The sequence below is a fragment of the Rhinolophus sinicus genome, linkage group LG07 (assembly GCF_036562045.2).
Source record: "Rhinolophus sinicus isolate RSC01 linkage group LG07, ASM3656204v1, whole genome shotgun sequence".
Lineage (NCBI taxonomy): Eukaryota > Metazoa > Chordata > Mammalia > Chiroptera > Rhinolophidae > Rhinolophus > Rhinolophus sinicus.
Window position 1 is genome coordinate 108,181,318 of NC_133757.1, and position 26,049 is coordinate 108,207,366.

The window sequence follows — 26,049 nt, forward strand, 5'->3', positions numbered from 1 at the left end:
AGCTGCTTCCTGGAATGTACTTAAATGCTAAGTGTATTTCTGTGATTAATTGTTCTGTTCTTCAGGATTTAAAAACTTGCCTCTTGAGGACCAAATTACCCTAATCCAGTATTCTTGGATGTGTCTATCATCATTTGCCTTGAGCTGGAGATCATACAAACATACGAACAGCCAATTTCTCTATTTTGCACCAGACCTAGTCTTCAATGAGTAAGTATCTATTAATTAGCCTTCATAAAATAAATTACCGTTATTTGTTATGCTTTCTTATGATTTCTAAACAGATGTACATTTGTGGAAGAATCCACTGATACTAGCATTTTTAAGAGTAAAAAAAAAAAATCTTATCATATGAGAATTTAAAAATTACTTTTTACCAAATTATCATGCACATGCCTGAGTATACATAAATCAGCATATATTGATCTCATGTAATAGTATGTGGGAATTGTCCCAAAAGAAAAAAAAATGATCCAATTGGCTCCAAAAACTTGACTGGTAGAAAGCCACGATTAATAGAAAACAGTCTCTTTTGGTCTCTACTTCAGTCGAGGAGACTATCTAATTTCTAGGAAATGTGAATGTATAAAGTGCCAGTTTTTGCGCGCATTCATATAATGGTTCTTTTGTTAACAATATACAGCTGCTCAGTGTGTTTTCATGAAAATCATAATTACTCTCCTTTGCAATCATAAAAGAAGCCAAAATGTTATTCTGGAGTGAAACATTTTTAGTTTTATGATGCATTTTAAAAGATTGAAAGACTCGCAGTAGATTTTTCTTTGGCCATGAACTCCTTCCTATGTTAAGTTTATCTTTTAATACTCTTTGCATTCCACATTAACACATTCCGTTTGTTTATATCCAGCGGTGCTTCTTTGTAATTGTTGGGTCAAGAAATACATAAACTAGAAAGGAACATTTGAATTATGAAGTAACCACAGCCATATTCTAACAGATGGCTCTCTCTAGAGATATGAAAATAGGGGTTTTCAGTAGGGAAGGAAGCAGATGAGAAATAGATTGATGATAAGGGAAACAAAAGCAATGGGAACGATTTAAAATGGACACATAGTGCCAAGATACTGAAATAGTACCAGTGCTAATTTACCTAAGAGTACTAGTTCACCCAAATACAGTGTACCGCAAAGACAACTTTATTCCAAGATAAATTGGGAACAGCAGTTGTTGGTTCTCAAGGTGACCCTTCTTTTGGCAATTAGAAAGAATAATTCTACTATTGCATAAATTTTCACCAAAAGCATGAACTGAAGCCAAACAACTGACATGCACATTTCAATTTACTTGTTTTCCTCAGTAATCAGTTGATTTTATTAAATAGTAAGCCTGTTTTTAAATATGGTCTATAAACCAAAAGAGAAACATATTAAGAGGGTGTTTGTTTTAAAAGGAAGTGTGAGCAAATAAGAAGCTCTGTTAGTTCCATCCAATGTGTCTCCATTTGGTTTTGTTTTAATAGAAGATTAAAATGATCCATTTAATCTCAGCACGTATATTTTTGTCATAAAATGTATATAACATAAAATTTTCCATTTTAATCGTTTTTAAGTGTACAATTTATTGGCATTAACTATATTCACATTGTTGAACAACCATCACCACTGTCCATCTCCAGTACCTTTTCATCATCCCAAACAGAAAACTCTGAACCCATGAATCAGTAATTCTCCCCTGCCCCAACCCCCTGATAACCTCTAGTCTGTGAATTTGCCTATTCTAGACGTTCTAGAAGTGGAATCATACAATAGGTGTCTTTTTGTGTCTCGCTTATTTCACTTAGCATAATATTTTCAAAGGTTCACCCTTAGTGTAGCATGGATCAGAATTTCATTTTATGGATGGATGCTATTCCATTGTACGTATATACAGTGGGTCCTCATTGTTTGCAGATTCTGTATTTGTGATTGGCCTTCTGGCTACATTTCCTTGTAACCCCAAAGTCAATACTTGGCAGCAAGCACTTTTGGGTTGTTTGCAAGCATGCTCAGAGCTGTGATAAATTTAAGTGGCCCCCGGAGTGTACATTGCAGCGTAGACTCTGCCTTCTTGTTTCAGCTCTCATGTTGTAAACAAGTGTCCTTTTCCTGGTCTATTCAGTGCCTCATTTTTGCATTGTGTGTGCTTTTTGGTGGTGATTTCACTGTTTAAAATGATGCCCAGCTCAAGTTCTGAAGTGCTGTGTAGTGTTCCTAGGGGCAAGAAGGCTGTGATGTACCTTACGGAAAAATACAGGTATTAGATATGCTTCCTTCAGGTCTGACTTACAGTGCTGTTGGCTCCAAGTGCAATAATAATGCACCAACAGTACGTATTACTTAGGTGTCTTTAAACAGAAAGACACCGGAAACGAGATTATGTATAGATCAGTTGATGAAAACATTATGGTCAGTGGCTCTGGAGACCCTAACCCGTAATTCCTCTCGGAGTGCTCACTGCAACTTTACAGGACATAAGCAACTCATTTATTTTTACCAAATAAAGAGAAGTTGGCCACATTTTGTTTATGCCTTTATCTGCTGCACATTTGGGTTGTTTTCACCTTTGGCTATTGAGAATTACGCTGCCATAAACATTCGCATGTGACTATCTGGTTAAGCCCCTGCTTTCATTTCTTTTGGGCATATACCTGGGAGTGGAACTGCTGAGACATATATGGTAATTCTGCGTTTAACTTGTAAGAAACCACCCAATTGGTTCTTAAGCAGTTGTACCATTTTACATTCACAAGAGTTCCAATTTCACTACATCCTCACTAATTCTTAATTCTGTTTGTTTTGTTGATGTTGTTGGTTTTGAATAGCTATACTAGTAGGTGTGAAGTGTTGAGGGGGCTGAAATGTATTTGATACAGAACATCATGTAAAAAGAAGGCACACACCATGTTGATTTGATGCACTTAAATATTGCGATGTGGTCGCCATTGTGGTGACCGTAGTTAGCACCTCTGTCACACCACATAATTGTCATTTCTTTTTTGTGATGGGCACAATTGAAATCTGGTCTCTTCACAAGTTTAATAATTATAATTCAATATTGTCTGTATTCACTTATACTGTGCATTAGATCTCCAGGATTTATTTGTCTGTTAGCTGCACGTTTGTACCCTTAAACAACATCTCCTATTTTCCCACTCCTGAGCCCCTGCCAATCACCATTTGACTCTCTGTTTTTACAAGTTTGGTCTTTTTATGAGTAGATTCCACATATAAGTGATGTCTTATAGTATTTACTTTCTCTGTCTGACATGTCTCTTAGTAGGTCCGAAGTGGTGTCTCGTTGTGGTTTTGATTTGCGTTTCCCTGATGCTGGGGCTCTTCCATAGGCGTATTTGGCATTTGTATGTCTTCTTTGGAAAAACGTCCATGTAAATCCTTTGCCCATTTTTAATAGAGTTGCCTGTCTTTTATTCTTGAGTTGTAGGAGTTCTGTATATATTTTGGATATTAAACCCTTATCAAGTACATAATTTGTATATTTCTCCCATTCTGGGTTGTCTTTTCACTGTCTTGATAGTATCCTTTCACACACATTTAAAATTGAAGTTTTTTGTTTTAATGAAGTCCAATTTATCTTCTTTTTTTTTTTTTTTTTTTGCCTATGCTTTTGGTGTCATCTATTAACTTTTGTGTGCAAATATCCAAGTGCACAGGTTCCATACAAAGTGCAAAATAGTAAGTATCCTTTTTAACAAATGGAACTCAGGGGAAGAGCCTTATATTTGAAGTCTGAGAGAATCAATGTCATTAAACAGTTTTGGAAATAAATAAGAAATACTAACCCCCACACACACAAAAAAAAAGGAAAAAGGAAAGGTCATATAAACTTTGTATGCACTTGTCTGTTCTAGAAAATATTAATAGATATAAAAAAGAACAGAAATGCTTTCTAATGTTATAAGTAGTTTAAATGTTATATAATTTTTGAAGGAAGTTTTTGTTTCCTGTTCTTAAAACTTTTGACCTCAACCCCAATCTGGAGTTTTGTAAGTTTTCTCTCAACTGGAAAGAATAAAGTGGGACTGCCCTTTCTGTGGGGGGAGAGTGGGAGCATTCCCAGAAGATTTGGAAATGACATAAAGCCTTTTGGTGAAATCGAGCATGATGCAGTAGCTCAGTTACAGGGTGCTATCATAGACCTTGTATTTTTGTAGGGAAACTACTAAGTTACAGAGGATGGCCTACAATCAAAGTCTGAATGCATATTCATGTTTCATCCTGCATTTATTCAAGGAGTATTTGCTAACTATCATCAATGCTCTAAGTGATGGCTTTAGAATAGTGAAAAAATATATAGTCTCCATCTCATGGAACGTCACAGTCTAATGGGGGAGATAGAAAATAATCAAAGAATGCTAAAGATATAAAGGTGATACCTATTGAAAGGGAAAGTGCTCTGAGAGCAGTTCATGGAGGTATCGATCTAGTCAGGAAAGGCTTCCCTGGATTGATTAGCTAGTGTCAACCAGGCGAAGGTAGTGTAGGAGGAAGAAAATTGATCTAGGCTGAGGGACCAGCGTGTGCAAAGGCCCAGTGGCAGGAAGGAACTGAATGCAAGACAATGCGATGATGGACATGGCGACAAATATAAATGCAAAGATGTTGAAAGGCAAAATCATTTGGAATTGCCAGTGGGTGGATTCTGGTAGAGATTGGAGGGGACGAAGAAGTAGGTATCAAGGATGACTTCCAGGCCTCTGCCTCTAATGCCAGGTAGGATTTGGTGCCCCTCCCCGGAATGGGGAACAAGGATAGAGGACCACAGTGTGGAAGGGAAGAGGAGAGGAGAGCATGAGGCCATTTTTGAACATGATAAGATTGAATTGCCTTTGAAACATTATCCGAGAGGAAGTTCTCAGTAGGCAATTATTTATACAGGTCAGAAGCTTAAAGAGAGGTCCCAGCTAAAGATGCAAAATTTGAACTCATTTTAGAGGTAGTGGATGAAGGAGGAAAGACAGAAGAGTGTTATGTCACAGACCCCAAGGTGAGAGAGGATTTCAGGAAGGAAAGAATAGCTACCATTGTTGGATGCTGTTGCAGTCCCAGTAAGACCTGAGCTATGTCGCACTCAAAGCATGCCTTACTCATTGCCTGCCAACAGCTTGCAAACTCATGTGTGCTGAGCATGGCCGTGTCCTTGCCCTCAGCTAGTTACTGTACTTCTGTACCCTCCCACCAAAGTGAAGGCCAGTCTGGCATTCTGTGCCCAGGAGTCATGTATGCCATTCAGCTAAGGGTAGAATGCACTGATGTGCTCCTTCCTTGTGCTCCCACCAACCCGCCAACCTGCGCCTGTTTGAGCCCACCTCTCACCTGTATTGACAGCCCATTTTCAGGTGTCTGTATCCCCCACCCCACCCTTGTTTCACTGGTACCTCATTGAAGTTACAGACTCTGTCTTTATCACTGTTAATTTCCAGCACATAGCATTATGTCCAAGGCACAGTAGGTATGCCATAAAATCAGTCTAGAAGGGGCTTTCTAAGTCATCGTGTCTAATTATGAGAATGCAGTTTATGGTAAAGAAGTGTGACATGAGAATGCATCGATTAGAACAGGGGCATTGCTGTGTTTAACAAGACTTTAATAGGGGTCGTTGGTGTTTGTTCTTCAACTGTGAAACAGATCGGAACGTTCCCAAAGGTCTTACCCTTCAGCCATGTACTAGAGCATTGTTGGAGTTGGAGGAAAGGTGGGAAGTAGGGAATAGTTAAGGAAAACATTGTTTCCAATTTTTTATTAAACATTGCGGAAAAGATACGAGTTAATACTTTAAATTAGCATAAAACTTTTCTTATGATCAATTCAAAACTTTTCAAATATGTATTAAATGATTAATTATTCAATTTTACCTTGAAACAGCTTATTGTATATTGCCACAGATCATTGCAATTATTCAAATTTCTTTTCAATATACATAGTAAAACTCCCATTTAAGCCGGTAATGAAATTTCTTCAAATTGTTTTGTGGTTTTTTTTTTGCAGTTTCTGAAATGAAGGTTCAAGGTTCCATTCTCTTCTAAGTTTCAGCCAGTACTTTAGGATTGAAAGTATATTTAGTATTTCTTTTTTAATATTTAGAAGCAGTTTTATATTGTCTCAAGTTGTCGCCCAATGAGAAGTGTTTCTTGGGTGACTTTTCACTGTCTTCATAGTTCTGAACCTGTTATTTTGGTTGAGAGATATTGGTAAGATAGAGAGAGAGAGAGAGAGAGAGAGAGAGAGAGAGAGTTGTTTTAAGTCTTGGTGTCACTTGCTGACCCCGTCCTGTGGATACTCTGAGTGTGTCTCCAAGAGGGAAGGTATTTGCCTCAGCTCATTAGCGAGGAAGGCGAATTCTACCCACACCATCCCCTTGGTTTAAAGCGTTGGCTGTGTCATGGCAGCACCAGTAGAAAAGTATAGGACTCAGTTATCAGTCATTTCAGGTCATGTTTCCTGGAGCGCTGTCCATCTATGTTGTGTCCCCAGCGGGGGTCACTGTGCTGCCACAGTCCAGTTGCCCTTAGTGACGGCCTCTCAGGCAACTCTGCCAACAGGACAGTGCCCTCATGGTCCCTTCAGTAGGCCTGTCTCATATCCGGGCTGTGTGTTCCAAGGCCACGTCACCATTGTTCAGCCTGGGATCAAAGCGTCCTCAGGGGGGCTGAGGGCGGTTGGAGTTAGAACGTAGTACGCCCTGCACTCCCTCCAGAGGCTGGGTGATTGACATTCCTGAGCCACCAGAGGTGACTTCTGTGCGGGGTCAGGGTCGGGGCCAGTGACAGGTGAGGGACAGGAGTTCTGAGGAGATAGGCTAGGGAGGGAGGATGAGCCGGGTCAGCTCCCCTTGACTGACTGGCTCCATTTGTTTCCCTCCTCTGTCCCCAGCCTCTGTTTCCCCTCTCTGTTTCCTTTTTCTTCTTTCAAATAGGAATTCTTACTTCGCCTCTGCGCGTGGGGATACTGTTCTGTATATTTTCTAGTCTCTGACCTCCTCCTTCCCCACTTCCTCACTTCCCTCCCTCTTCTTCCTGCTCTCTTCTCAATCCCTCTCTGTCTCACTCTGTCTTACACACACACACACACACACCCTCTTCTGTTATTGAAAAACCAGCAGTCTTCTGAGATTTCCTTTTTTTTTTTTTTCTTAAGTTCTGATTTAGTATGAGGGAATAAACTTTAACAGAAAAAATAAACTAAATCCTCCTTCTATACCTTATCTCTCCCTGGAGCCCCAAGAAAACCCAGGCCCTGTACCAGCAACTAGAGAGACGAGGTCTGCAGCAGAAAGGTCTGAGCGTTTTGTTGGGCACGAAGGGAGAGCTTCCCCTCGAGATGGTGCCCGTGCTGCTGGGTTCACTACTCCCACCACTGCCCACTGGTTTGGACCTGGCCGTCTTCGCCCAGGCCTGGCCTCTACAGACAGTTGCGTTTGAGAGTCCTGAATAAAGAAAAACAGTGTCACAAGTAGAAAATGGCCAGTCCTTGTCTGCAAAGGGCGGAAGCATTGCAGAATGGCGCTCTCTTTTCTTTTACACAAAGGCAGAGTAGAGAGGACATCTTGCTACCTGAAGAAGGGTACACAGAGGGAGCTGTAGGGGAAGGTACAGTGGGGACTGAGGAGATTTTATAAGCTACAAACAAAAAAAGTAATCACTCGTCCTGCATGGCGGCAGAGGAAAGGATAGTCCCTCAAAACATTCCCTTCATTTCTCTCCCCTTTTTACTGTAAATTTTTTTTTCAATTGTAGTTGACATTCAATATTATATTAGTTTCAGCTGTACAGCATAGTGGCTAAACATTTATGTAACTTATGAAGTGATTTCCCCCTGTTAAGTCTAGTCACCTGGCACCATGCATAGTTATTACAATATTATTGACTATACTCCCTGTGCTGTAGTTTATATCCCCATGACTTGTGTAATCACCTTCTTTTGTCAGCAGTATTTTTTTTCCCCTTAATTCAACCTAGCATATTGATAACAAGTACAGTTGGAGTACAAAGTTACTTCCAGACATTTCCAGCAAAGGGATTGAGAGGAGGGACATTCTTAAAGAAATGGGTGACTCGACAGTGAGTTTCACTGCTCACATCAAGTAAAGTTCCTGACATGAGTATGCAAGGGACAGGGGTTGCCCTGACCTAGGAAAGATGAGTAGTACGCTGACGCGAGGTGTATGAATTTAAGACTAGAACCCCAGGTAACCTGTCTAACTCATTTTTTGACCCGCCTTCTTTTTTGCCAAACCCCTCCTTTCATTTTGGAACACTCTGGGGAAAAGGAGATGCGTGATATTCAGTCAGTCCATTCATTCAACAAGTATTTATTGAGCAACTTCAATATACCCATCACTGTTCAGGCACCAAGAAAAGAACAGTGAAGAAAACGTGGAGCTCACGCTCTGGGGCTGGGTGAGTGGGTAGGATAGTGGAAACAGTGCAGGCATCATTGCGAAGAAATGCCACCTGCTGTGTCCCCAAGGAACATGGGTCGGGTGGCAGACCCTCATCCTGGCGTCATGATTGTGTACAAACACAAAGTAGTGGTATTTAAAATGGTAAGGTGGCGTTTCGGTGTAGTCTCTCGGAGGATTTACGTTGCTTAGTGCCCTTGGTTCACCACACTGGCCTCCTTTTGGTGCTTTGACAGATCCAAGCTCCTTGACTCAGCCCTTCGCACTTGCTGTTGGCTCTGTGGCGGAGTGTGGTTTTTCCTCACCATCTTGTCTCAGCTCCAGATACTCCTTATTCATTCAGGCAGTTTTGCTGGACCCCCAGATATAAAGTAGAGCCTTCCACCCCGTTCCTCTGCATTATGTCATGTGTTTCTTTTCTCTGTAGTAGGTCTTCTGTCGCTATAACATAGGCTCAGGGAGGGCAGGAAACTGGCCTGTTTGATTCACCTTTGCATCACTGGCACCTAGAATTCTGTCTGGCATTAGTAGGTGCTTGATGAACTAATTAATTTTAAAATGCTGTTTTCAGCATTATTTCTTGCTGCTCCTTTGCAAAAACTCTGCGCCAGCGAAATTACATAACCTTTCTCTTCCCTTAGTTCTGTCTTCCCGCTGCCGTGTCTTTGCTCCTGACATTTTCCTTTCCCTCTCTCAAGCCCCAATTCAAAGGATGTTTTCTCTCTGGTGACGTCTCAAAGACAAGAGTGACTTATTCCCTTGCCCCCCCCAAAAAAAAATTTTTTTTTCTGTATTTTTTTCTGTATTAATTATTTGGTGCTTTAAGTGTTTTATATATGTTTTACTCCAGATAAACTATGAACTATTAGAGCACAGAAAGTATATACTTTTAAAATTTTTTCCATAATGTCTAGCAAAATGCTTTCTATATAACTGGCACTCAGTGACTGTTTTTGGTTTGTTAATAAGTACTTTTTCTAGCTCAAGTGTCAGAAGCAAGGTTCTTGATACGTGTTTACCCTACAATGTCTTTATGGCTTAGCATGTGAAAATGAAAAGGATTCGTTTTTGTAGGCTTTTTTTTTTTTTCAAGTTTTACTACAAGAACACTGCTATATGTTAATATTTCTTGCATTGTAGTGTACTTGAGAAATTTCCTAAGTAGTTAATGAAGCTGGGTAATTGCCAGTATAGTATGAAATTAAAGCAAAACAAATAGGAGACTGCAAATAGAATGAAGAGTATAACTATATATAACTATACTGGAATCACATGGAGAAGTAATGATACAAGAAACGTGTCCAGGCTTTGCTCTGGCGAACTAGAGGGAGCTATTTTTCGTTTTGAATAAAAGTCAAAACCAGTTTAAGATCATATGTTATCTTTAAAAGGCTTGTGTGGCTAATATTAGCACGTTGTTGTTTTTTATCTCAGTTAGCATGCTCAAAGGCTTTGGTCTCTTCAGCTTAAAATACTCTTCAATTAAAAATTAAATCACTGGAGTGAATTTCTTTATTGAAAAATTAATATAGAAAAATTAATTTTGATACAGTGATTATACTGCAGTGGGGCAGGTGACGAGGAATGGATTAATAAATTACAGAACTATGGACGCCTCCAGGCTTCCTCCCGTGACACAGGTCACAAGGCACAAAGATGGTGGCTCTGATGGTGCTGCTCTGGAATGAAGAAGGAGAACACACTTGCAGGTGTCCTGATGCAGAAGCATACAGTGTTTTCTGAACGTGTGTCTTCAGACGCTTCTAGAACCCAAACTGAGCCACGTGATCATCCATTTTTATTGGATCACATATGAGTGATGATTCAGGATTTATAGCCCTCACTTGCACCCATAACCCTAAGCTAATTTAATATGGTTGTGCATTTAAAGAGGTCATTTAATTTTTCTTGGGTTCTGGGATTGATGCTTTTCTGAAATAAGTAAGTAGAGAAGGGAGAGAAACAAACAAAGAATGTCATTTGGGGGCCCTTGGCTCCTTGTGAGAGCGCATGCACGTACCTGGATTGTTACTGCTGCAACAGGAGTATGTTCCAGCCAATACACAAGTTTGATACCTTTGCAACCTGGCCCATATCTGTGCCCCTCCATCTTGAAGTAGACACTGCCTCAACGGAATCGATGGAATTCGCAATTTATAAACGCCGGCCTTTCTTTCTGCTGTGGGTATATCTCTCTCTGTCCTAGTCACCTTGGGTCACTATACCAAAAGTCCGCAGGCTGGGTAGCTTCATTAACAGGTAGTTATTTCTCACAGTTCTGGAGGCTGGGCGTCCAAGATCAGGGTACCGGGAAGGTCGGGTTCTGGTGAAGGCCCTTTTCCCGGCTTGCAGGCAGTGCCTTCTTACTATGTCCTCACATGGCTGTCTTTGCTGCTTCTCATCCCACCCTGGGCGCTCCACCCTCATGACCTCACCTAAACATAATTACCTCCCAGAGGCCCCACCTCCTGATACCATCCCGTTGTGGGTTAGGGTTTCAACTTACCAGTTTTGGAGAGACCCAAACATTCGGTTCATAACAGTCTCCATTTAGACACTAGAGTTCAAAAGTAGTTAATAGGTAGGTTAGAGGGGGAATTTGAATGATTATGAGCTGCTGCTGAAAGCTTCTGAAAGGCATTATGTTCTGCGCTATCTCGAGTGCATTATCCTATTTAATCCCCACAACGCTATGAAGCGGGAATTTATTATTCCTGTTTTGAAAACAAGGAGACAGTGGCTCAAAGGTTTCAACCCAGATGGTCTCTCAGTCCAAAACTCAGAAACTTTCAACTGCATCAAGTCTTGTACATTGACAGTGGAACTTGGTTTTTCAGGCAGTTACACACAGTGTGGACCTTTGGGACTAATAATGGGTTACATTAAGTGGTTTCAGAGACTATATACATTTAGAACCTTTACTGACTGATCATGTATCAACATTCCTAAGAGTTATTATTTAAAATGCCCAGTGTAGAAAAGAACACAAATAGGAATTAAAATGTTCTCTGGTAAGTGGAAACTTTGTTTTAAACTTTCAATTATTTCTCTAAATCTGTTTTCTTTTCTTTCTGATATCATGACAATATTTAAGACCTCAGTTGTTGAGGACCTAGGGCTCCATCCCTACCTAACTTTGCTGCTCATGAGTTTGACTTTGTAAATTGAGGAAGTGAACTTCACTAAGCCTTCATTTCCTTTCTGCAGAAGGTGGGGAATTGGACCAGATGAGCAGCTTGCAAACTTCTTGCTCTCAGGACTCCCTTTATGCTCTTAAAATCATTGAGGACCCCGAAGAGCTTTTGTTTGCATGTGATATTTATTAGTATTTATCCGTATCAGAAATTAAAACAGATTTTTTAACAGACTGATTTCTCAATTCATTTTAAAATAACATTAACCTATTACATGTATAGATAACATAAACATAGCAGAACATAAACATTTTTATGAAAAAAAACTTATTTTTCCAAAACAAAAAAATTAGAAAAATGGCATTATTTTGCCTTTTTGTAAATCCCTTCCATCTGCCTTAAATGAAGACAGCTGTGTTCTCTGTTTCTTACATTAATCTGTTGTGATAGGTTCTTTTGGTCAACATATATGAAAAAAATTCAGCCTCACCCAGACACACATGTTGAGAAAAGGAGGACCTCACAGACTCCAGGAAAGGGTATTGGGGATGCCCAGAAATCCTCAGACCACATTTTGAGAACCACTGGACCAGGTGATCTTTAAAACCCCAACGCAGACTCTCATTTTCCTTGGCTTTCAGGAAGCCTCACTGGAGGTCTGGATCTCTGTTTCCTCATTCAAGAAAGACTTAATAATCTTTATTTCAGACATCAGAGAATCGAAGCCAAAGAGAACATAGTTCCTTACTTAAAGGGCTCTCTGTCTAGTAGCAGAATACTCACGGAGCCTACCATGTGCCATGGGCTGTACTTGATGCTGTTATATCAACCGTCTCATTTATACACAGTTGTATTTTAAGGCAGGTATTATTATCACTGATAAATGGCGCGGCTACCTCAGGCAGTGAGAGGTGTGGTGTGCCATCTGAGAAGACATAGCCATTGAGAAGTGGACCTCAGGTGTGAGGCCAAGACTTCCCTGAAAGCACACTCTGTTTTCATAATACAGCAGGTTCTGGAATGATGACGTTTCTTTCGACATTGTTTGTTAGAAGGTTGATGAGATGCTGTAGGAACTTCCTTCTTGTGTATATCCATTAGCCTGTTTTACAATCGGTTTCCTTGTCTGTTGTCTTGCTTAAAGTCCCAGAACCTATTAAGGACATTAAGTGAGGACTTACTTACTATACCACGTCTTTCTTCATCTACAAAGTCATGGAGAGGGAAGGGTCTCAAAGTTCCCTTTCAACCCCCTATGGTTTAGGATTCTGTAGTTCCGCTTTACCATCAGATAACTTATTCTGGCAGCGATGAGAACTTGTGGTTAGCAGAGCTCAGTTAAAAAGGAGAACAGTATTACAAATGAATATCCTAATCACTTCCCCTAATGTGAATTGTCTCTTTATTAATATTGTTTAGCTAAAAATAATAATGAAAAATGATTAGCATTTCGCCGGTCAATAGTAAATACTGCGAATATCTACAACATGTACTGTGGTGGCTGTTATAAGGAGTCCGAAGGGAAAGACACAGTTTTCATCCTCCAGGATTCTATTGTGTGGTTGGTGGATTAAGACATAGACATGTTTATGGTGGCCCAGCAAGACACAGCGCACATGACAAGTGACAAATACATTTTCTTTAAGAGAGGTGCTCCAGGAGTTTAAAGAGAAAGTGATTCCTCTGGTCTAAAGTGATGCAGGAGTACTGCCTGGCAGAACTGTCTGGCTTTGAAGGCTGTGGTAGCCCCTGTTGGAGGGCTAGGATTTGGGGGAGCAGAGTGAAGACGTGGCACGTGCAGTCCAGGCGTGAGAAATGGTACCAGGCAGGATGAGGGAGTGTCTGAAAGTCAGAGTTGAAGTTACCGAAGCACAGGGCACAAAGAACGCGGGCTCACACTTCAGAACAGGGCGGGCTCTTCCTCCCCTGCTCTCCTTTTGTCTCGCTATATCTGCCTTGCCTTTCCTCCTTCCCTCCACCACGGACCTTTTTTCCTCCCCTCTTTCTTGTCTTTCATTTCTGCTTGACCCTTTTCCTTTCCCTTCACTTTCTAGCTTTCTCTTCTCCTCCTGTTCACCCTCTGTTTCCCCTTCACTCCCTCTCATGTAGAATGAGGCGATATCACCAAGTATTGCATATATTGACTAAAATGTTATATCCCGTTGTTTTGACACTGAAATTACGTGTGTTAAAGCTTTTGCACGCTTTTCCAGGGGGAAGACAACTGACGATGCAGTTTTCCTTTAGTATGACCTTTTGTGCTCTTTGGGGTGGTAATCATAAATGGAAAACATTTTCTTACAAGCTCCAGCAGTCTTGTTCTTGCTCTTAAAATCATTGAAATTTCTGTTCCAGAAGTTACTTGAAGGAATGGCTCTAGTTTTCTGATTTTTATTATATTTTTCCTGACTGCTGTTCTTCGTCCTTGTTGCAGAAAACATTGCTGCCAACTTGCTGACTGGCTGTCCTCACCCCAAACACCACCCCCCAGTTCTTGGTGCCGAGCAGTAGGGGGAGGGAGGGGCTCAAATCACTGCAATGCCTTCTCTCTCTCTCTCTCTCTCTTTCTTTCTCCCTCTCCCTTTCCCTTCCTCTTCTTCCCTTCTTCCCTCCCTCCCTCCTTCTCTGTCTCTCTGTCTTTCTGTCTCTGTCTCCGTCTCTGTCTCAGTTGCCCAGAATGAACACAACACCCCAAAGAACCATTTGTCATTAAAGAAAGACGACATGGCCACTTCCTTCTGATGAGAGGAAGTTCAGAAGTTCACAGAATTTCAAAACAGACGAGAAGTTTACAAAATGTCAGCTGTACTCCTCAGCCCTCTTGACTAGTGATTTTCTATAAGCGGGTAAAGAAGAAATATTGAAGCTATACTTTGAATAAGCATGGTGTTCATGGCACTTCATGCGCACATGTAGTGTGCGTTTCAGTGTTGACGCTTTACGGGAAATGGATGTCACCACTGGTGTCGTGGCCTTGCCGCGTTCTACTTATTTCACGCAGTTATGAATGATGTAGTTGTTCATAATGTCCTGAACAAAATCTGCTTTGTGACAGATGTTCAGCATCAGTAATAAGAAAGGACACATGGCAAATCTCTTAATAAATTAATTCAGTTCAACATCATTTTTTTTTTTTTAAGGCAGATGATTTACCAGCTTTTAGAATAATTCAAACACAAGAAACGACCTTACACCCAGAGTTGTGGCACCCGAAAATGTTTTCTGGGACCCGGTTTGATTAATGAATATGGTACCTGGGATAATAGTTTCTGAAGGGTTAGCTATTTTCTTCCTCCGAAGCAAGACTTTCCAGGTAAAAGAAGGTATGTGTGATCTTGTCAGGCGAGCACAATTGCTCTCTACCTTCCACATCACTGTCCCCTAACACGTCGACAAGCTGGAGTCCCCTTGCAAGTGTGAGCCCCTCTCTGCTGCTGCCGTGTGAACTGCCACTGTATATCTGGCCTTTGTCAGGGTCAGGGTCCTTCTTTGTAACCCACACCAGGGTCTGGCTGCCAGAATAATGCGACTTTTGCTTCTGGAAGTATAGGACGCCATAAGCTGCAGTTTAATACATGTCTTTTGTTGTACTACTAGGAAAAAGTGATTTGCTATCACCTTTTGCCCAAACAATAGTCTAGCATCACTTCTAAATTCAGCCGTTAACTTTGTTCACATTCTTGAAACTCACCGGTTATCAAGTAGGAAGGTCACCTTTTTGTGGTGAGGTGAGGAGACTATGGCCGTTTATTGAAATTAAGCAACGTGTATACCCCAAATGTCCCTGTTTGAAGTCACAGAAGGTTTTCTTCCATTAAACCATCTGTGGTCTGCATACCATTAAATTTCCAGGAATTATTATTAAAGTCTACAGCCTACAAAAAAAAAAAAAAAAAAAAGGAGGCTTGATAATATTAAAAAATTCCATCACTGGAGAATATTGTTCTTTTGTATCCTTTCTATGTGTAGGGCAATTCTGGCGACAAGCCTTAATGTGGTTAGTGCTTGTTAAGGGCTCATAAGATTCCGAGCACGCTGCTGACTGTTTTAACTTTAACAGTGAAGAGTGCAGGCTCTGAGACCACATGGCTTGGATTCAAATCCTAGGATACTGTTTTCAGCGAGGTTTGACTTTCTTGTTCTTATTTGGAATACGTAAATCTTCAGTCAAGAACTAGATCTGCTCCTCTGTCACAGACATATATAAACTTCCTTACCAAAACCTAGAATCAGAATATTCAATTCACTAGGTCTTAAAATGTCTAGTGAACGATCGAGCCAGCCCCCGTGTCCCCTACTAAAGGGCTGCTGGCAGTAGGTCCTTCCAGCACAAACAGAGTTCCAGCCAAAGACCCTCGCTGTCGACATAGACAGCTAGTATCCCTTTTTAACATTTTGCAGTTTGCTGTTGTTTTTTACCTTATCTTAGTGTGAGACATTTAGTCACATATCTCAAGGACAGCTGTGTCTCACATGATACGATATATAAAGTCATATGAAGTAGCTTAGAGATCACTTTTTTAAATAAATTATATTGTAACTGGCTTGAGGAAATTCACAATCCAGTAAATACTAAGATTAAACCTTTGGTCAAGCCAAAACATTTTTGTAATGTGATTTATCACAGATATCCCTAATTTAACTTTCTCCAGCATATGAATTTTCACAGTAGGTTATGGCTGCTTGTTTTCTTTCCTCTATGAAAAACATGTGTCCTTGTACCCAAAATAAACTCTGTTAACTATATAAAAGTATTTAAAAATCTAAAGTACAAAGGACTGTTTTATAAAAAAAATAAAAATTAAAACAATTTTTTTAAAACTTTAGAAAAATTTATGGTAACAAACATTTATTTCCTGATTTCTAGGACTGCCCGTGGTAAATTATGGTTGCCATGTAACCAGACACCTTCTAGAGTTTTAGACCATCATGCATTATTTTGATCTGTATAACATCCATTAAAGCCAGTGGAAATTATGATGCTTAAGGCCAAGGGCAGTTCTGTGAAAACATATCCATTCTGGAACATCAATTAAGGTGACAAACAAAACACTGAATTGGCTTTTAACTATTACTAGGCTTGACCCTGTAAAATTAATAGGGAATAGATGAATGTCATGGAGACCATTGGGACACCACTCTCTCTGGCATCGTAGTCCAGTAAAGCAGACCACAAACAACATTCTCCAGTGATTCGTAGACCCAGGCGGCTGAGTTCTGCCCTGGCAGTAAATAAATGATGTAAATACTATAAAAAGTAACAGACATCAGAACCGCAACTAGGAAAACGGTCCTCCTACAGATCTATCTTGTTTGTCTATTAAGGAAAAATCTAATAAGACTATGAAAAAAAAATTATAAACGGTAAATTGGAATAATTGGAATGTTCAAATGGAGGTCATTTTTATTTTAATTAAGATTTGGGGAAAAAAACCTGTTTCTGCATGCTGTGTCTTAGGAAAATAACAAGCCTGAGACAGGGCCCATCTGTTACACTGACCATGTAACAAGATGTTAGATTTATTCAGACATAACGATGTGGTTTGCAGTATCAGATGTAAGGGAGGTCTGGTTTTTCAGCTCTACTGTGATTATGTGTGTGCACCAATTTGCTCAAGTTATTTAATTCTCATTGACACTATGGCATACATTCTAGCAATGTAACACACACACACACACACACACACACACACACACCTAGGAGCAATTTATGGAAGTAATAGCATGTTAGCAAACATGTTTTTTAAGACTCTTCCTGAGATTCCGGGAACTACAGAAGTTCAGCATTAGTGAGCATTGCTATGTGTTGTTATATCTATATTTGAAGAGTGTCTCAAAGTCTACGAAATCCATTGGGTTTCCCTATTATCAGTAGCTGTCAGATGTTTATTAAGCATTCACATAATTTTGGACCTGTGCCCCATAAAAAAAATCAACCATAGAAAGATATGCACCTTATTATCTGGGAGAACACAGACCTTCAAAAGGGATGAGAGTTGCCTATTGTTTCATTCAAGGGCTAAAGTGAAATATTTCCAAGGTTTATTTTTGTTGTTCCTTACTAAATAAAGTGATGTCTACACATCTAAAATAAAATATATTTAGGTGACAAAGGTACAGTTCAGTGCAATATTGCTAAAGGATCTTCAGTTTAAAAAGTCATGGTACCTTTCATGGGCTCCCATAGATGGAAGTGTTGGGAACCTCTCGTGTTTTGGCATTTATAAAAAATCAGCCAGTGTGAAAGGATTACATTTATTAAATGTGAATTCTTTGAAAGAATGATAAAGGTAGTTCTGTTTTCCCTTCCTCTTTAGGGTACCAAAACTACAATGGCCAGGCCTTTGGGGAACGGTTTCTAACTGACTTTGAAATTATGGTTTATTAAAGAATTTTCACTCTTCCCGCTTTCAAGAAGCATTTAGCACAGCTTGCAATAAAAGCATTGATACAGTAAGACTTAATATCCATCGAGATACAAAAAGACAAAAGTCAAGTAGATAAAATAGTGGGAAGAGAGCTATTTTATATATTATAAAAGAAGAATAAATAACAAGCCTGAATCCTAAGAGAAGTTATATAATGAAATGCAAATCTTAATTTTTTAATCACTATCAAAGTATGGCAGGTAGGATCATGGGTTGTAAAGATGCTATTGTTTTATTAGAAAGATTTTAATTGAGATACAATGTTGATAACAAAATTTATCATCATAACCATTTTTAACTATACAGTTCTATAATGTTAAGAGCATTCACATTGTGTAAACAAGTTCCCATCACCCCCTCCCCCTAGCCCCTGGTAACAACCGTTCTGCTTTTTGTCTCTATGAGTTTGACTGGGTACCTCATATAAATGGAATCATACAGCATTTTTTTGTTTTGTTTTGTTTTTGTTTGTGACTGGCTTACTTCACTTCGCAGAATGTCATCAAGTTTTATCCATGTTGTAGCATGTGTCAGAATAGCCGCTAGTTAATAGTCCATTGGAGGTTTATGCCACATTCCGTTTATCCATTCATCTGTCTATGGACACTTGGGTTGCTTCCACCTTTTGGACGTTGTGAATAGCACTGCTATGAACACGGATGTACAGACATCTTTGAGACCAGGGTTTCAATTCTTTTTTTTTTTTTTTTTTAATTTTATTTTATTAAATTTATCAGGGTTTCAATTCTTGTAGAGATTCTTTAAGAAGAAGTTAGCTTGCTTTCTGCCTGTAGACAGCCACAGCATGGGAGCTACCTGGAGGTGTTCAGGCTAGGTGGGAATGTTTTGTGGGCTTATCATATATCTACATATCAGCATGTACTGCTCAAATATCTATTTCTACCAGAGTAAAACATGACTATGATTCCAGGATTGCATTTAGTTTGGGGCAATGATTTCCTAAATCATCCGCCTCCAGTGGACCTCCAGATCACTGGTGGACTAAGCTTTTCGAATACATTTTTTTGGTAGTGTCTTGGTAAACCAACATTTGAATACGAAAACAAGAGTCTTTTTTTCTGACAGCTTCTGTTGGCCAGTAGGTTCGATAGAACCCATGACCTCATAATGTGAAATAGGGCAACACTATTAACATATAATGGTGGCAAGAGGGCACGGGTTCTGTAGACACAAAAATTGTTCAGATTGTTTAGCTACTAAGTTAAAAGCAGGCAACTAGCATACAGATCCTTTAAATTGTGAATGTCCTTCCCATTCTGATTTTGACGGGGCTTTTTCTAAATCCTAGTCTTATTGTGTGCATAAATTCCTTTTCCAGCTCTACATTCTCTCAAAATCCAGGGGGGGAAAAAACATTTTCTAACCCTTTAATTATTCACTTTTGTTCCAAGTGAATCAGGTTTGGAGACATTAGATTATGTTAGTTTTATTTGAAAACTATTTTCAAATGGCCATGATTTTAAGTTTAACGTAATGGATGTTCTAACAAAGGACCAGACAAAGTTACAGCTATGAATAAAATTGGTTTCCTAGTTGGAGAAAATGACAAGTTTACAAAACTACTGAAATGTTTCTTGTTTTTATTTTTTGAAGGATTTGTTCAGAAATATTTTAGAACTATTGTTCTCATAGATTTTTCACCCAGGGTCTTGGGAATTACAACTGCGTCTCTATGCTCACTTTAGTTGTTGTATTTATTTATCCAAAGTAGAGGTTATTCTGTCCCTGCATATGAGGTAATGTTTAGAAATGGATGACATGTGCCCACAGTTCACAAGTAGAGACTGACAGCTATCAGTTATCTAAGTCTGGTGTGCGCTTTAATATAGGGACGTTTCCTAACACGGTAATCTCCTGCTGACCTAATATTAGTCCACTCTTCAAGGGTGACTTTTGCATTTACCTTTATCTTTTACAAGCATTATACAAACTTCATCTCTTTCCCAAAGTAGTCCCTATAGTTTTACATGATCCTACTCAAAATGAGGTAAGATTATTAAATGAATAAAAGCATGTAGAAAAGAATATTTTTGTGAAGTAATATTGCAAAATCAATATCAGCATCATGCCAAAAAGATTGTCCTTGTTTCCACTTCTTTGGATGTACATCTCTGTGCATTTAACCTAATTGCGCAAAAGTGATGCGATGTAAAGTGGTGTGTTTTTAAGATGGCCTATTTTCTGGAAATTTCAGGCTATATTGAGTACACAGTACTCTTCATTTAGAGAGCTCAGTTTCATGCAGTAGAAACAGCAATGGAATTTGAAAACAAAATCTTACCACATGATGAGGGCAAAGGATAAACAAATGAGTGAATATAATAACAAAACATACGAAGCACCAAGTGTCACTTCAGAGATACTCTGGAGAAAAGAGCTAAAACCTATTGGGCTGGTAGCATGAAGAGAGGAAAAGGCATACGTTTTTAATTTTTCTTAAATTTTTCAAAAAATTATAGTTGACAGACAATATTAGTTTCAGGTGTACACATAGTGAGTCACCATGTGTATAACTTACAAAGTGATCACCACAAGACGTCTAGTAACCATCTGTCACTGTACACAGTTAGTATGACGTCACTGAGTTTATTGCCTATGCTGTACATTACATCTCCGTGACTTATTTTATAACTGGAAGTTTGTATTTCTTAATTCCCTTCCCCTTTTCTGCCCATCTCTCCATCCCCTTCCCCTCTGGCAGCCCTCAGTTTGTTCTCACGTGGTTTTCCTTACATGTGGAATCTAAAAAGCAAAGCAAACAAATGAAGCAGAAACAAACTCATGGATACAGGCATGCATTCTGAAGTAATAAAAAAAAACAACTGGATTTGGATCCTGGCTGCATCAGGCACCTAAATTTCCTTATCATGAACATGCGGATAATTCTTCACAGGGCATTGTGAGAATTAGCAAGAAGAAATCGAGCTGTGGTGTATGGTAGACACTCCAGAAGTGATAGCCTATAAGACTGTAAAGGTTATTCAGGTAATATTACCTCAAGAAAGAGTTAAAGAGATGCTGTTCATACTGAAGTGGCAAAAAATGCTTCCTTTAGGTGTGTTGTCACACATTAATGTTCTAATCTGTTTTCAGGTTGAATCTGAGGGCTCTCTTTAACCTTTAATCTGTCTGTGGATGTTTTGTTAACACATCTGATAACAGAAACATTTCGACACTGAGGTGTTTAAGTTCTCATGTTCTACTCCAGGCAAATCACTTCCACCTTCCTGAAAACCTGCATTTCTCTGGCTCTCTTGATTTACCATCCTGCACATAGAAATAATAACAACAATAATATTATTTTCCTAAAAAGTCATTATAAGAATTTGATTATTTCTTGGTTTGTTTTAACCAAAATGATCATTGGTTTTTCAAGAAACATTTTATTATCTCCATTATATATTAAAAATTAAAAATAAAAAAAATAAAAAGGCTAACATTATACTTAAAGAACTTCCACACAGGTGGTTACTGCATCCCTGCAAGGTTGAAACTGTTATTAGTATCCCTGTTTTCTATGGGATGAGTCTGGGTCTCAGGAATGACAGCCCACAGGCCCAGAAAGCCCGCACACTGAAAGGCTGTCGGGTTGCGCATCTCCTGGCCCAGCTGTGGCAAAGCCAAGGTTGCCTGTTCTGCCTCGAGCACAGGGGACCTGAGGGGATCAGACTGTCAGATGCAAGTACTGCCCCTAGGATTCACCCAGAAGACAAATGCATGCCAAAACAATACATGTTAGATATGCATTTAGCATCCCCCAAAATTGATTAAGAAATATGGAAGAAACTATAAAATAAACATGTTGAAAGTATTTAGAGATATACTAGGTAAAGATATAATTTAGAGAAAGGAGATATAAGAACAAAAAAATAAGAAGTATCTTAGGCAAAAATAACAGAAATGTTTGAGAAGGAACTAAATAGAGCATTTCTAGGCACGTAGACATGAAAAATATTGCCATTATAATTAAAAACATTGTAGACATTAAACAGATTAGATACAGAAAAAGGAAAAAAAACTAATTAGGAAATAGATAAGAAGATAAATAATATGAAAGGGAGGTTAATGTGGAAGACAAAATGAGAATGTCCAACACACTGCTAATAGCAGTTCAAAAAGAAAAACATAACATGAATGGGGAAGGGGTGATATTTGAAAAAACAATGGTTAACACGTTGCGTAGAGATCATGAGAATCTTCATGAGGGATTTAAACCCCGCCGTACGCAACGTGTTAAGAACTTTTCAGAACTGAAGAAATACCTACATCTTCAAATCAAATACGGACATTGAGTTCTGAGTGGGAGAAATAAAAATTAGTCGGCACCTAGGTACTTCATAATGAAACTGCAAACATCAGTTTGGTTTTTTAAGCTACCAAAAAGAAAATTCAGGTTACCTATAAAAAAATGACAATTAGACTAAAAAGAAATTTCCCAAAAGCAGTGATCAAGGCCCTGGTGTAGTAGAATACTATCTTCGAAGTACTAACGAAAGTTAACCTGTCAAGCTAGAAATCTGTAGCTTTTAAACTATCATTCAAGAATGAAGGTGAAATAAAGCCATCTTCAGACAAATTAAGACTTAAAGGCAAACAATTAGTGGTTGACTGCTGCTGAAAGAGTTATGAGAATATATGAAAAAAATAAGTAAGAAATTGAACCCAGAAGTAAAGAGTGAAGCGCAGCAAACAGTGGTGGTCAAAGAAACGCATTGGTAACTCAACAGACGTGAGGTGTGGATGTGTGAGAGGACAAATTTCAGGGGTGATTGGAAAACAAGCTGGGATTTAAAGACTAAAGAACAGTAACATGTAAGATGGGAATCAGGAGACCAAAGAAAAAGCGCTCGGCATTTTTTCTGTTTCTCATGGAACAGCTATTGATTAACTGTAGATTTTTAAGTATGCAAGTTCATAACTTAGTTATTTAAAGAGTAAAAGTAGAATGCATACCTACTAAACCCAGCTGAGGAGAAAAGGGGGATTTTTTTAAAAGCTGGATCAATCCAATAAAAGAAGGAAAATAGAAAGGAGGAAAGGAGGGGGAAAAGTTAAAATAGTAGAAAAAAATCCAAATATATAATGATAAATGAAAACAGATTCAACTGAGCTGTTAAAATATAGAAACTCAGATTTTTTTTTAATTCAGCTTTTTGCTGTTTATAAAAGACGTGTGAAATATTATGTGGGAAGTTTGAAAACAAAGAACTTTAAATAAAAGGCTTACTAGGCAAATTCTAAAGAGAGAGCAAAAGATAAAAGAGACAGGAAGAAAGAAGGTGGGGGCAGGAAATAAGGAAGACACAATATTAACATCAGAAAAAAATTTAAGGCAAAAATATTAGGAATAAAGATAGTGTTCGTAATAGAAGGGAAATAAAAAGCTTACAATAAAATGGGTAAAGATATGGAGCAACAAATCACCAAAGAAGAAACGCAGCTGATCAGAAAACTTTTGAAAAAACGTTCAGCCTACTGCTGATAATGGAAATTCAAATAAAAGCAACAATGGAACTATCCTTTCAACCCCCATCAGATAGCAAAAAAATGTTTAATTGGATAATGACAAGTTTGGTGGAGATGTGGAATAAAAGGGCACGCGCATCTCTTACTGGTTGGCATGAAAGCAGCAGATGTGCACAAATCTATGACTCAGCGTTCTGTTTTCATTCTGTATCCTAGAGCAATGCACAGGGATGCTCCCTTGGTCATGTGTAATAGCAGTAAAGAGGAAACAGCCCAACTGCCCATCAGTGGAATGGATTAATAAATTGTGATGTATTCAAACAAGTGATGCTTGTAGCAGTGAGAATGAATTAACTTATATTTACCTGTATTAAAATGGATACATCTCAGAATTACTATTAATACATTGAATTAGTTGCAGACGGATGTGCATATCTAATTTCCAATTTACGTAAAAGAAAGCAGTACTATATGTTGTGTTTGTAGGTAAATACGTGTGTAGTAAACTATATACATCTGAGAGGAAATGATAATCATTCAAAGTGGGTGGGTTCCTTCTTGAATGAGGAAGATGAATGGGATGCGGGGAAAGACAGAGCGGGCCTTAACTCTGTCATGTTTAACTTTTAATGATCTGAAGCAAATATAGCAAACATATTAGCATTTATTTACGTTGTTAATTCCAGATGGTAAATGCATAGGCTCCTGCTGTTCTCTCTCTCTCTCTCTGTGTGTGTGTGTGTGTGTGTGTGTGTGTGTCTGTTTAAAATATAACCTTAATTAAAAATAGCTTCCAGCTTGTAATGGGAGAGGAAAGACAGAATAATAATAATGAACAGCAAAATGTTCTGTGTTGCATTATGGGTTCTTGTCAGATGGCTTTCAGAGTTGAGATGAGAGAGATTTTGCCAGTGGAACCCAAGATGGCATCCTAGTAGAGTTATCACGGTGTCGCTTTCCTACAGATTCCTACCCGCCGTCAGTCACTCATATACATGAATCTACCATCATAACCTGTTTTTCTCTTTCTTTGGACTTTGAAATCCTTTCTCGTTCTTCACTAGTAATTTCTTCCACTAATTACATTCTGGTCATTATAAAGCAGTAGTTTATCCAGGGCCTCCCCAAAGATTTATTATGATGAGGGGAAAAATTTGAAAAACGAAGAGATGCCTTGCTTCTCATGGAAAGAGGAAATAATGACTTCTGTTGTAATGTGATGTGGACTTTTATGGAAACATTTGCATTTAGTGGAAGGAGAAAATCATTTGGTTCTTTGAATGGAAACGTGTCTTCAGTGCGGCAAACTTCTGTATTGTTTTCTTCCTTTATCTGAGAAATTCCATTTGAGGTTCTCTCCTTTTAAACTTTTGTCTGCTTTCCCTTTTTAAACATGCTACTGCAAATAGTTAACAAACATGTTTCATGACCTCTGTAAGGGGGAATCCATGTGAAAACAAGATTTGGTCATTGCTGTCCTATGTTCATAGCACCTAGCGCAGCCCTTCCAGGTGGTAGGTACTAGGTATCTGCGGGCTAGTCTGTGGGCTTCTCTGCTCTGTGGCTCATCTCACTAGAACACACACCACAATCACTCCTTATTCCAGGGCACAAAATAAAATAGCGGCAGACTTTGAGAACGGTTGCTTTCAGTGCATCTGACACATTCTCACAGGGTCCTAGAAAACAGCCTGGCAATGTTTTCTAGAAGCAATTTACCGGTCACTGGGAAAGGCATCCAACTTGTCTTTAAAATACACACCTGCTTCACAATTTTTTTTTAATTGTTAAAAGTAATCTTTTATTGGCATTTAAAGCAATTGTTGGTGACCTCCTCTGCCATCTTAACTGGAAGCCCTGCATCTGCTCCGTGTTGAAGCCAAAAGGAAGACTGACTCGGATCTCTTAATAGGCTGCCTTCGGCTGCCAGTCTGGGCTTGATCACGGGCCTTGCTTTCTCAGACGTTTTTTTTCTTTTCCTTCGCAGAGAGAAGATGCATCAGTCTGCCATGTATGAACTATGCCAGGGGATGCACCAGATCAGCCTTCAGTTCGTTCGACTGCAGCTCACCTTTGAAGAGTACACCATCATGAAGGTTTTGCTGCTGCTAAGCACAAGTAAATTGATGCCCACCCTAGCACTTTTTGTATATTGTCAGATCATCTCCCCTTTAGAGAGCAGCCTATTTAGAGTGTTGGGTAGTTGGTAGAAAAATAAAAAATGAGGTGGGGCGAGGGCTTTAGTCTTTGATGAACTGAGTTACTTACAAACTATGAAGCTTGGGGTACATGAAAGAGCACAACCTGTCCTTCCTTCATCCATCCGACCACTAAATATTTGTTAAGTGTGTGTTAAGTGTATGGTAGGATTGGGCAAGTCAGGGCATGGGGGGGAATGTGTCACAGTCTCAACCTTCAGAGACTTTTACTGCAAGATAAATTTAAACATAATTTTAGTACATTGTGGAAAGGGAGCATCTACTACGATCAAGACTGTCACGGTGGCTCAAAGACAGAAAGAGCATGTTCGGTTCTGGGGATCAGGGAGAGATTCAGAATGAAGTTGAATCTTGGAGAGCTTT

General features: G+C 39.1%; 1 protein-coding gene across 4 annotated transcripts in view; it reads left to right on the forward strand.

Moving 5' to 3' along the window:
- The window catches only part of NR3C2 (nuclear receptor subfamily 3 group C member 2), a 308,032-nt gene that overhangs the window by 246,824 nt on the left and 35,159 nt on the right, over positions 1-26,049 (forward strand). For all 4 annotated transcript variants that reach the window (XM_074338455.1, XM_074338457.1, XM_074338454.1 and 1 more), the window contains exons 6-7: positions 66-210; positions 25,455-25,585. In XM_074338455.1, coding sequence (XP_074194556.1) covers positions 66-210; positions 25,455-25,585 — 276 coding nt within the window. The remainder of the gene's footprint in view (positions 1-65; positions 211-25,454; positions 25,586-26,049) is intronic.